This window comes from Chinchilla lanigera, unplaced genomic scaffold (genome assembly GCF_000276665.1).
Source record: "Chinchilla lanigera isolate Chin_1 unplaced genomic scaffold, ChiLan1.0 scaffold00057, whole genome shotgun sequence".
In the NCBI taxonomy this organism is placed as follows: Eukaryota; Metazoa; Chordata; class Mammalia; order Rodentia; family Chinchillidae; genus Chinchilla; species Chinchilla lanigera.
In genome coordinates, this window is record NW_004955458.1 from 3937857 (window position 1) to 3949312 (window position 11456).

General features: G+C 49.8%; 2 protein-coding genes across 10 annotated transcripts in view; one reads left to right on the top strand and one right to left on the bottom strand.

Annotated features, from left to right (window-relative positions):
• Positions 1 to 9023, bottom strand: part of Pan2 (PAN2 poly(A) specific ribonuclease subunit) — a 21524-nt gene extending 12501 nt beyond the window's left edge. For 2 of the 9 annotated variants that reach the window (XM_013520835.1, XM_013520833.1), the window contains exons 1-3: positions 8401 to 9020; positions 3696 to 3749; positions 3369 to 3586 (exon numbers count right to left, since the gene is read on the bottom strand). In XM_013520835.1, the coding sequence (XP_013376289.1) occupies positions 3369 to 3586; positions 3696 to 3749; positions 8401 to 8461 (333 nt within the window). In that variant the 5' untranslated portion in view covers positions 8462 to 9020. Of the gene's footprint in view, positions 1 to 3368; positions 3750 to 4361; positions 4746 to 8400 lie in introns of those variants that run through there. The other 7 variants (XM_005397306.2, XM_013520836.1, XM_013520832.1 and 4 more) reach the window with 6 other exon arrangements.
• Positions 9024 to 9107: 84 nt separating this feature from the next.
• Positions 9108 to 11324, top strand: Il23a (interleukin 23, alpha subunit p19). The gene is made up of 4 exons (XM_005397309.2): positions 9108 to 10108; positions 10378 to 10479; positions 10638 to 10784; positions 10868 to 11324. Exons 1-4 carry the CDS (start codon positions 9947 to 9949, stop codon positions 11024 to 11026), a joined length of 570 nt encoding a protein of 189 aa, XP_005397366.1. The 5' UTR covers positions 9108 to 9946; the 3' UTR covers positions 11027 to 11324.
• Positions 11325 to 11456: the final 132 nt, after the last annotated feature.

Here is an 11456-nt window from a genome sequence, read left to right on the forward strand (position 1 = left end):
GCCCCTTCTTTCCACCACTCTTGAAACATGGCTACTCTCAACCTACTATCTTCTCATTCTATTTGTCTTCTAGGAAATCTCATCTATCCTTACGGTTTTAAATACCATTCTAAAGCTAATGAACCCTTATTTTCTTCTCTGAGTTGTACCACGGATGCAACCAAATACTTACTTATTAAATGTCTCTTTTGCCAAGTGTGGTGATACATGTCTGAAATCCTGGCATTCTAGGAGGCTGAGATAGAAGACTCTCAAGTCAAGCCTAGTCTAAGCAACTTAAGTTAGTGAGACCCATGTCCAAATAAAAATAAATGAATAAAGCCGAGCATGCTGGCATACATCTGTAATGCCAGCACTCAGAGGGCTGAGGTAGGAGGAACACTGTGAGTGCAAGGCCTCTTATATCAGAAATCCTAGGAATGGGGATTCCTGTAATAGAAGAGGCCAACCTACTGACAAAAGCAAAAGAAAAAGATGCCATATGCCCCAGCAGTAAGGAGAGAAAGAAAAACTGCTATCCCCTGGATGTGGTGGCACACACCTGTAATCCCAGCACTCGGGAGGCTGAGGCAGGAGGATCTTTGCAAGTTTGAGACCAGCCTGGGCTACAAAGTGAGCTCAAAGCCAGCCTGAACTGCATAGTGAGACCCTGTCTCAAAAAGACAAACAAAACTCCTGGGATCAACTTGCAGTACCAAAAAAGGTACTCTCCGTAGATATCCCACAAGAACCTCAAACTCATACCATGAATTCAATTTGCCATTTGTACCCCCATTTGTTTTTATTCTTTAGGATACCATGAAATGATCTATCAACTTGACCAAGTCATTTGCTAGTCAAGTTCTATTTATTTTACTTCCAAAATCTTTCCAAATCTTTCTTGCCTAGCCATCTCTACAGTGCTTCCTTCAGGCCTTTACCTTATTTTGAGTACCATTACAACAGCCTGCAAACTCTGGAGTCCTTCCCACCCTCCTTAAATCAAACTCTGTACTGCTACCTCAGCAACACACCTAGGACGCCAACTCGACTTAGTCATTCAGGTAAAAATCCTTCAGTGACCAGGGACAAGCTCCTTTAACAGCGTATAGGACATTTTCTAGAATATTCTTTCCCCAGATAACTCTGCAGTTCCTTCCCTCCTTTCTAAAGGGTCTAGATGGCAGGCCTGGTGGCTCATGCCTATAATCCCAGCCCTTGGGACGCTGAGGAAGGAGGATCACTGTGAGTTCAAGGTCAGCCTAAACTACAGAGTGACACCTTGTCTCAAAAAAAAAAAAAAAGAAAAGAGAGACCCTGTCTTGAATGGTCTAGAACAGTCATCCTGACCTGTATACTCATGAGGTTTTGCGGGGACGAGAGTGTAGCTCGGTCATAAAGTGCAGGAGAGGCCCTGAGTTCAATCTGCAGTCCCCCAACCAAAACAAAACTTTTAAAACCTCACTGAACAAATAAACTTCTTCAGCTTCAGCTTCCAGCCCAATAAATCTTAACTGCTTAAAGTTCTGGCTCTCTATACTAACTGCGCTGTGCAATATCTTAGAAATCTTTTGTATCCTATACCCGCGCAGCCTCTCCACTTCCCGTCCTTCAAGATTCAGTTCCCCAGTTCTGGCGTCCTTCTCTGAGCCTCCTTCCTGCTCTCTACCACATAGTATTTTCACACTAGCACTCAATATCAAAAAAATTACTTGTCTTTTTTTTTTTTTCTCTTTTTGTTTTTTAGACATGGTCTCACTATGTAGTTCAAGCTGGTCTTGAACTCACTTTGGAGCCCAGGCTGGCCTTGAACTCTCGGTGATCTACCTGCCCCAGCCTCCCAAGTGCTAGGATTACAGGCGTGCATCACCATGCCTGGCTACTTACTGCTAGGTCTTTTTTCCCGTCATGTGAACTACTGGCAGACAAGGACTGTTTAGTTTGGGTTTTACGTGGTTCAGGGCACTGAACTCAGGGCCCTGAGCATGCTAGGCAGGCACTCTACCACCGACCTACATCCCCAGACCTTTTAAATTTTCTTTTTCTTTTGGTACCAGGAATCAAACTCAAAACCCTGCGCTTGCCAGGCAGATGCTTGTGCTGCTGAACTATACCCCCAGCCATCTATTTTCAAACAGGGTCTTGCTAAATTGCTCAGCCTGACCTTGAACTTGCAATTTTTGTGCTTTAGCTTCCAAAGCAGGTGGGAATACAGGTGTGTACGACTGTGCCCAGCTGAAGATTTTTATCCCCCTTTATTCCCTTTCCCTAACATAGCAATAGACACAACCTACCGAATTGAATGACTGTGATAAATACAGCAAATGCATTCCTTCTAATGGAAACATAACTCACGCGCCATGAAAGGTAAACAAGTAAATCAAGGTCACCATACAGTTTCTTTAAAAACAAAAAACAAAAAACAAAAATCTTCGGTTTCATATCATATTGATGGTGCACACCTGTAATGCCAGCACTTGGGAGGCTGAGGCAGGAGGATCGTTGCGAGTTCGAGGCCAGCCTGGGCACAAAGTGAGTACAAGGCCAGCCTGAACTGCACAGCAAGACCCTGTCTCAAAACAAAAAAGAAAAAAAAGAACCTCATAGCATATTGATAATACACATTTTTTTAAAATCAGCATTAATAAATGCTCTGACAGACTAAAAATCAGCTAGAGAAGACAGAATGGTTCCATGTAATATATGCAGAAACAGTCATTAAACAGTCTATAATTATAAAAATAGAACATAGGAAGGGCATGAAAGATTGGACAGGGTCATTAAAGCCTAAGTGATGGGGCTGGGGATTTAGCTCAGAGCCTGGCACAGCGCCTGCCTGGCAAGCACAAGGTTGTGAGTTCGATTCCTGGTACCAAAAAAAAAAAAAGACTAAGTGATATGCAGTTCATGAAAATATGGATGGAGATGTGGCCCGAGTGGGTTACCTTCTGAAAACTAATACCCTACATAACTTATCTCTGGAGTCAAGACGCCCCTGTTCTTCCTCCCCCTCCCACTCCTTGGTCTGACTTAACAAAGCAGCTGTCCTTGAGCAAAGACCAGATAAAGATTTCCAGTATGGCTCTGGATATAGCTCAGTGGCACAAGCACCTGCCTGGCAAGTGCAAGGTCCTGAGTTCTGGTACAAAAAGAAAAAAAAAAAAAAAGACTTCTAATATGCTCTTTCAAAACCTACTAGGTCACCAGGAGTGGTGGCGCACACCTGTAATCCCAGCACTTGGGAGGCTGAGGCAGGAGGGTCCTTGTGAGTTCGAGACCAGCCTGGGCTACAAAGTGCGCTCAAGGCCAGCCTGAACTGCATAGCGAGACCCTGTCTCAAAAAGAAAAAAAGCAAACAAACAAAAAACCCTAAGGCGCGTGGTTCTTACCCCATGGCTCCCCACCCACAGCATCTCCTCGTGCAAGTCAAAGTGGGAAACGGTCACAGGCACACCCACTTCGGCCACCACGCTGTGCAATTCAGAGTAGACACCTTCCATTATGTGCACCGATTCCTGGACAGGAAGAGCCTCCAAGGCCACTCCCTCCGGGTCCAGCTCCACATTCTGCAGCAGACTTGGGTTCAGGTGGGCATCCAGGACAGGGTCTAGGGCAGAATGCATGGTTGGGGCATACTCTGCCAGTCCAGGGTCCAGACCCTCAAAGTTCATGGCGATGATATGATGGCAGCTGGGTCACACTGTCCCTGTGGATACCTGCCCCAGCCTTCGGCAGAACAGCACCAGTGGGCTTAGAAAGGACATCCTGGCCTGCAAGGGGGAAGAGGTAGCTGAGTCAGGGGGAGCCCAGGTACTGGAATCTAGTGTCTTCTAGATTATGTGAGTAGGAGGGTGAGGAGGCAAGCAGAAGGAATGACACCGTCAGGCAGAGGCTAAACGGGGCAGGAGCTGGGCAGCAGGATGTGGGTTGTCCCCTACTCTCCTCCTCCTGACCCTCTGTGCTCCTACCACCCCACTATCCTAATCCTTAACTTCCCTTTCTCCTCCCTTCAGACATGCTCACTTGCCTGCTTCAGCCCTGAACCATCAGGTGAAGGGAGTAGGTTTTTCGGGGGCAGGAGGGTTGCAATTAGGTTTAAGATGCTTGTTTCCTAGAATTGAGGGAAGCGAGAAACACGAGTCTCCCAGAATCTTCTGCAATAGTCATCCAAGAATCTCTAGGGGGATCAATAGGAATGGCCAGTTAGCCACAATTGTGGCGGGGGTTAGGGGAAGATGATGCAAACGGACAGCTACCCAGAATCCTCTGGGAGGAACCAGAGAAATTGGTTACCCAGAATTCTCCCCCAGTGACGGGGAGGGGAGGGATGTGGACAAGGGTCAGATGTGTTCCTGGGGTGCTTACGGGGAATGGGTCATTACCAAGATTTCTCCATGGCGGATATTTTGGAGCGCGTGGAATTAAAACGAGTAGGGGGAGAGCAAGCGCCGTCAGCTCCGCGGGAAATTCCAGTTTCCCCAGTTCTACCCCGCGCCTCTAACTCAACCTAACCTACGGCGGGAAGGGCAGCAGATTTGCCAATCGCCGCTTCCAATCAGGAAGGGCTGGGGGCATTTAAACCAATCAGAAGGAGCAAGGTACAGACGGCTTCCGGAAGAAGGTCGGTGACGTCAGGGCTGGGCAAAAAAACCAAGGTTACGGGTCGCCGACGGGGACAAATTGAGACGGATGCGTGCGGGTTTCGTGGTGAAAAGTAAACCTTTGACTTTTAAACAAAACTAGCCCCAGACTTGGAAACTGAACTTCTAGGTTCTCCGTAACTTTAGAAACTAGACTGCGGGGCACGCAGAACAAAGCGCTGGGAATCGGCTGCTGGGCATTCCCAGCCTGTCCCAGTCCGCCCCCTCTGCTGTGTGAGCCCGCCGCCGCATATGACCCTGTGCCCCCGAAACTCGAGGGCATTTCCTATGATTTCTAGATGCAGGCGAGAAAAAGGAAGCGGGAGCCCAACTTCTGACTCGGTCCAAGTGGCCACATTCTCTACGGTTCTAAAGGCATCCATCTGAAATTCCCATCCGTGGCTGTTCCCCACCAGGGCCCCCGTTAATATTCCCAGGGAACACGAGCCTCCGAACTATCAAATTCCCCTCGTCGGTGGAGCTGGACGTTATCTCCCAGAGGGGGACAAGCACGGCAAATTGGGCAAATTGGGACATTTGGCAAGGACGTGCCGTTTACACTTATCTGGATTCCCCCCCATACGGAGAATTGAACCCAGAGCCTTCGCGCTGACCTACTTCCCCAGGTCCATGCATTACTTTTTAATTTTGAGACAAGTTCTCACAAAGTCACGAAATTGCCCAGGCTGATCTCCGACTTGGGAGCCTCCTTCCTCCGCTTCCCAGAATGCTGGGATTACAGGCCTGCGCCATCAAACCTGACTTCTAAGGGATTTGCGGGGCCCAACTGTAAGTTCGAACAGTTGGGTTGGGGCCAGGCTGTGAGATATCTTGGGGTACGTTAGCTCAGCTGCCATTACTGTTGCTAAAAGTCACCTAGAGAGACTCCCATCGAAGAACTTCTTCAGAGGTTGTTTGTTTGCAGTGCTGAGGATTGAACCCACAGCCTTTGCCCTGAGCTACATCCCAGCCCTTTCTCAGTCTTTTTAGACAGAGTCCAACTAGACTGCCGAATTTCCCATGCTAGGGTTGAACTTGTGATCCTTCTGCCTCAGCCTCCCGGAGTGCTGAGGAGTACAAGAGCAAGCCACGATGCCCAACCGAGGGTATGGTTTTAAAGTATTTCTCCGGGCTGCGATATAGTTCAGTAGTGGAGTCCTTGCCTAGTGTGAGATAGGCCCTGTGCACCATCTCCAGCACTGCCAAAAATAAAAAGCAGTTAAAGCATTTTTGTCAAGAAGGGGTGGTAGACCGGGCGTGGTGGTGCACGCCTGTAATCCCAGCACTCGGGAGGCTGAGGCAGGAGGATCATTTTGAGTTAGAGACCAGCCTGGGCTACAAAGTTAACTCAAGGCCAGCCTGAACTACATAGCAAGACCCTGTCTCAAAACAATAAAAAAAGAAAGAAAGAAAGAAAGAAAGAAAGAAAGAAAGAAAGAAAGAAAGAAAGAAAGAAAGAAAAAGAAAGAAAGAGAAAGAAAAAGGAAAGGGTGATAGTTTTATAAAAGGAACCAAGGGCTGGGAATATAAGTTCAGTGACAGAGTACTTGCACAAGGCCCTGGGTTCAATCTCCAGTGTGTGTGTGTGTGTGTGTGTGTGCGTGTGCAAACACACACACACACACACACACACACACACACACACTCAAAGTAGACCCAGGAATTTAGATCTCCCAGACTGCAAGGGTCCTAGACTCAGATTTACTAGACCAAGAAAAAAGCACCTTAACTCAGAATCCTTCAAGCAGATCTGACTTCACAGGTCCTTAGATTTAAAATCTCACCAAAACATTGGTGCTGAACACCTGAACAGAGCTGGACACGCCTGCAATCCCAGCACACTCAAGAGGCTGAAGTAGGAGGATTACTGTGAGTTCAAGACCCGCCTGGGCTACAAAGTGAGTTCAAGGCCAGCCTGAACTACATAGTGAGGCCCTATCTCCAAAAGAAAGAAAGAAAGAAAGAAAAGACCTAAACAGTTCCTATACTTTGAAAAACCTCCATATTGAGTTCTCAAATTCAGAAAGAATTCACACACCTATAAGAGTTATAAAGCCTGAAGTACCTGGGCTAAATAAACTACTTTATAAGTCAAGATATACTTTATCACCTCTAAGTATCCAGTATAGTGCAGTCATTAAGAATGTGAGATCTAGCTGGGAGTGGTGGGTAATCCTATCAGTGGGGAGGTTGAGGGAGGAGGATTGCCACAAGTGCGAGGCCAACCCAAACTACATAGGGGGATCCTGTCCCAAGACAAAACAAAACAAAAGCCAGGTGTGGTGGCACACTCCTGTAGTCCCACACTTGGGAGGCTGAGGCAGGAGGATTGCCATGAGTTTGAGGCTGACCGGGACTACACAGGGAGGCCCTGTCTCAAAAAACAAAACAGTGGGCCAGTGGCGCAATGGGTAATGTGTCTGACTATGGGTCAAAAGCTTCAAAAAACAAAACAGAAAACCAAAGTAGTCAGTAAAAAGACAGAAAGAATGCCAGCTCTAGCTGGATGTAGTGGCATACACCTCTCTGACCTCAGTACTCTGGGAGGCTGAGGCAGAAAGATCTCAAGTTCAAGCCCAGACAGGACAATTTAGCAATTTCACTGAGACCTTACCTCAAAACAAAAATAAAAAGGGCTGGGGATATAGCTCAGTACAAAAGCCCTGGGTTGAATCCCCAGTATGCTTATAAAAAAAAAATGTAGGATCTGTGAGTAAGAGAATCATGAGTTCAAGGCCAGTTTGGACTACATAGTGAGATCCTGTCTCCAAAAACAGGAAGAAAAAGTATACAGGAACTTTTGTGTTTGTTTTGAGACTGAGTTTCACTATGTAGTTCAAGCTGACCTTGAATTTACTATGTAGCCCAGGCAGGGCTCCAAGTTGAGGCAATCCTCCTGCCTCAGCCTCCTGAGTGATGGGAATAGAAACATGTGCCCCCGTGCCTAGCTAAAATACAAGATCTGAAGCCAGATTATCTTTGCGCAGTTCTACCAACTTTGTAGCTTTGTTTCTGTGTTTTTGTTTTGTTTTGTTTTTTGAGACAGAGTCTTGCTTTGTAGTTCAGGCTGGCCTTGAGTTCACTATGTAGCCCAGGCTGGCCTTGAATTTGTGGTGATCCTCCTGCCTCAGCCTCCCAAGTGCTGGGATTACAGATGTGCGCCACCACGCCCAGCAACTCTGTAGTTTTGTGATCACTGGCAAATTAATTTATGTCTGCTTCTCAGGCTCCTCGTCTGTAATATGGGGATAATAATAGTACCTAGCTTGTAGGGTTGTTGTGAGAATTAAATAGGTTAATATATATAAAATGCTTAGACGGACTACTTGGCAGAAGGTGAGAGTTGGGCATACATTAGCCATGGTTATGAAGCGGCTGGGGGAACTTTAGCAGGATTTGGAGTCTGCGCATCCCACTAGGAGGCCTGTCCAGGACAGTCTGATGAGTGATTTGCGTAGCGGTTGGGGCCCGGCTGACGTCAAGGGCTTCTTGGAGCTCCAGGTCGGAGGTCGCTCTGGAAGTAGTTCCTGCTACACAACAGTCCCACGGCTGTCCCACTAACCCTGCTTCCTACCCAGCTGCTGCTGCAGCAGGAAGTGAAACACAGGCCAGAGCCCCGGGCCTGCAGCACCTCAGAACACTCCTACCGGTCTCATCCCAGTCCCCGGGGCTCCACTTCCTTCTCCTTTTCAGAATTCATCTCCAGTTTTTTAGGGCACCCAGCCTGGGGCCTGGAGCTGGAAAGAACAAGGACACACTGTACACACCAAGAGTGACTCACCTGTATCCTCTAACTTCCTTAATCCTTGGCTGTCTCCGCTCTGTAGGGAAAAGCAAACCATTTCCCCCTGCCAAGAGATATGCTCTGATGGTGGCAGTGTTTCACCTCAAGGGCGGATTTACCACGCACTCAAATATTCAAGCCAGAAATTTTATTGGGCAATAACTCTAAGGGAAGGGAGGCCTCCACGAAGGGCAAGTTTCTAAGAAAGCAGTCCACTTCTTGGGGAGGCTTTGCGAGCCGGCTGCGTGGTCACCCGTGGCTCATTCTGACGTCCACATCGCCTGGGGCCCCTCCGCTGGGGTTGGGGCAGCCCCGCTTCAGACCACCCCCCACCCCCAGGCCCAGCCTCACGCTCAGCTGTTTCACTGCACGTTACATCACAGGGGCTGATGAAATCGGCGTCAGTGGATTTTACCCATGGGTGCAACAGGCTGCAGGGCCAGCCACAGTCATTCTCAACAGCATCTTCAACTACCCTGGGATAAGGAAGGCGCGGGACAGGGGACAGGGCTTGCACCGGTATCCTGAAAAGATCCCGCAGAGCCCACGAAGCCTTGGGACATGAAGTGGGTCAAAAAATCAGGCAGTTTTAGCCAGTGGCGCATGCCTGTAATCCCAGCACTTGGGAGGCTGAGGCAGGAGGATTGCTGCAAGTTTGAGACCAGCCTGGGCTACAAAGTGAGCTCAAGGCCAGCCTGAACTGCATGGTGAGACCCTGTCTCAAAAAAAAGACCAAAAAAAATCAGGTGGTTTTTAACCTCTCCCCAGTGTTCACCGCAGGAGGAGCAGGCACGACACCTTCTGCCGCATTCCCAGGGCTTCCGAGTCAGGAGGGTGCCTCTGAGTCTGTCCTCTTCCTGGAAGCCAGCACCACCGGTGAAAAGAACAGTTCCCAATGGAGAAAAAGCAGCTCCTTTTTCTTAGATAGTGGGCATCGCATAGGACCCAAACCTCATCCCATCTTCCCTTCCATCCTTCTGGGAGCTGAGCAAGTGCTTCTGTTTTGGTTGTTTCTCATGCAAGAGGAAGTGAGGAAATTAGGTTTGGGGTGGGGTAGGGGTAAAGCTTTGGGAGGCAAAAAAAACCGGGCAGATTAATCAGGAAGGAACTTGAGGCCAGATTAATTTAAATGTTCGTTACTTCCCCCGCCCCTCTCTGGCCGTTTGGATTCCTGGAGAGCATTACACATGTGTCCCATCCGAGGCCTCCGGCCCCAGCGGCCTCACTGTCCATTTCCCCTGGAACAGAGGATGCATACCTGGGCTCTCCACCGAGGGAGATGATGCAGGGAGGGGAATCCCACCTGCTGTGAGTCACCTGCTGGTGTAAAGGGCGGGCCTTGCACTGCAGAGACCTTAAAAAGACTCGGAGACAGAGGGAGGAAAACAAGGGGAACCAGCTCAGAAACTCTGTGAGCAGCAAGAACCAGAACCAGACACAGAACAGAAGAGAATCAGGCTCCGAGCAAGGGGAAGTGGGAAGAGATTCCTGCGGGACTGGTGCAAGCCCCTGAGCCAGGCAGATTCGAGAAGCGGGTGACGAGATGCTGGGGGGCACAGCTGTGATGCTGCTACTGCTGCTCCCCTGGGCGGCGCAGGCCCGGGCAGTCTCTGGGAGCAGCAGCCCTTCCTGGGCCCAGTGCCAGCGGCTGTCACGGAAGCTCTGCACGCTGGCTTGGAGTGCACATCCGTCAGCAGGACATGTGGTGAGTGTCTAACCCTGGGACCAGCCACAGCGACCCTCTCCAGGCCTTTGGAGGCTGCGGAGCCGGGCGGAAGCTGCAGGGCTGATGGGCGTCAGAGAAGGAGCGAGGACAGGAGCCTGGGGCCCCGGGAGAACGTGAACCTAGGGGACTGGCGGACTTCATACGAGCTGGGGAGGTGCCAGTGCTGGAGCGCTTGCCTAGCGTGCATGAGGCCCTGGGTCCCACCCCCAGCACACACAGAGAAGTCCTTCATTCTTACTTCATTCCAGGATCCACCAAGAGAAGAGGGAGACGAAGAGAATACCGATGGCGTCCCCCACATCCGGTGTGGGGACGGCTGCGACCCACAAGGGCTGAAGGACAGCAGTCGGGTATCGCTAATCTGAAGCTGAGCCACAAGGCAGAGGGGGTGGGGGACATGGGCGGGAACGCGTGAGCTCCAGGCTGTGTGTGAGAATGGAAAAGAACTGGGTCAATCTTTGGTGAATGGAGGCTATTCACCGGCTTTCATTGCTTCTTTCCTTCCCAGTTCTGTCTGCAGAGGATCTACCAGGGTCTGGTTTTTTACCAGAAGCTGCTGGGCTCGGACATTTTCACGGGGGACCCTGCACTACTCCCTGATGGCCTGGCAGGCCAGCTTCAGGCCTCCCTGCTGCGGCTCAGCCAACTCCTACAGGTAGGAGCCGGGGGCCTTGAGGCCGGGAGCCTGCGGGGGCTGGGGTACGGGGTCCTCTCTGATAGCGTCCCGTCTCCTTTCAGCCTGAGGGTCCCCAGCGGGAGCCTCAGACGCCCAGCCTCAGCCCCAGCCAGCCTTGGCAGCGTCTCCTGCTTCGGGTCAAGATCCTCCGCAGCCTCCAGGCCTTCGTGGCTGTAGCCGCCCGCGTCTTTGGCCATGGAGCAGCAAACCTGAGCCCCTAAGGCCGACACCTAAGGGTGGCGCTCAGCTCTCTGCGGCTCGGGAAGGACAAATCCACTAGCTCAGGCACCTGAGGGCCAGTGAGCGAGTTAGTCCGTTAATTTTAATGGGACCCACTTGTTAAAAAATGACCAATACTGACTCACGATGTTGACCTGTGACAAAGCTGCATATTTATTAGATGGGAAGGGAAATGTTGGTATTATTTATCCTCACAGGCGCAGTCTGGGGAGGACTATTTATTGTATTTATAAGGAATTATGTTATTTTTTTTCAATAAAGACTTATTTATGTGACTCTGTAGTGGCTGACTGTGTCAATTTGAGAAGTGTAGAAGCTTAACTAGCCAGGTGTGGTGGCGCACGCCTGTAATCCCAGCACTCAGGAGGCTGAGGCAGGAGGATCGTTGCAAGTTCAAGACCAGCCTGGGCT

Coding starts and splice junctions, on each gene's coding strand:
- Il23a (XM_005397309.2), top strand. CDS start 9,947: ATGCTGGGGGGCACAGCTGTGATGCTGCTACTGCTGCTCCCCTGGGCG. Junction 10,480..10,637: donor GGCTGAAGGACAGCAGTCGG/GTATCGCTAATC, acceptor TTTCCTTCCCAG/TTCTGTCTGCAGAGGATCTA. Junction 10,785..10,867: donor GGCTCAGCCAACTCCTACAG/GTAGGAGCCGGG, acceptor GTCTCCTTTCAG/CCTGAGGGTCCCCAGCGGGA.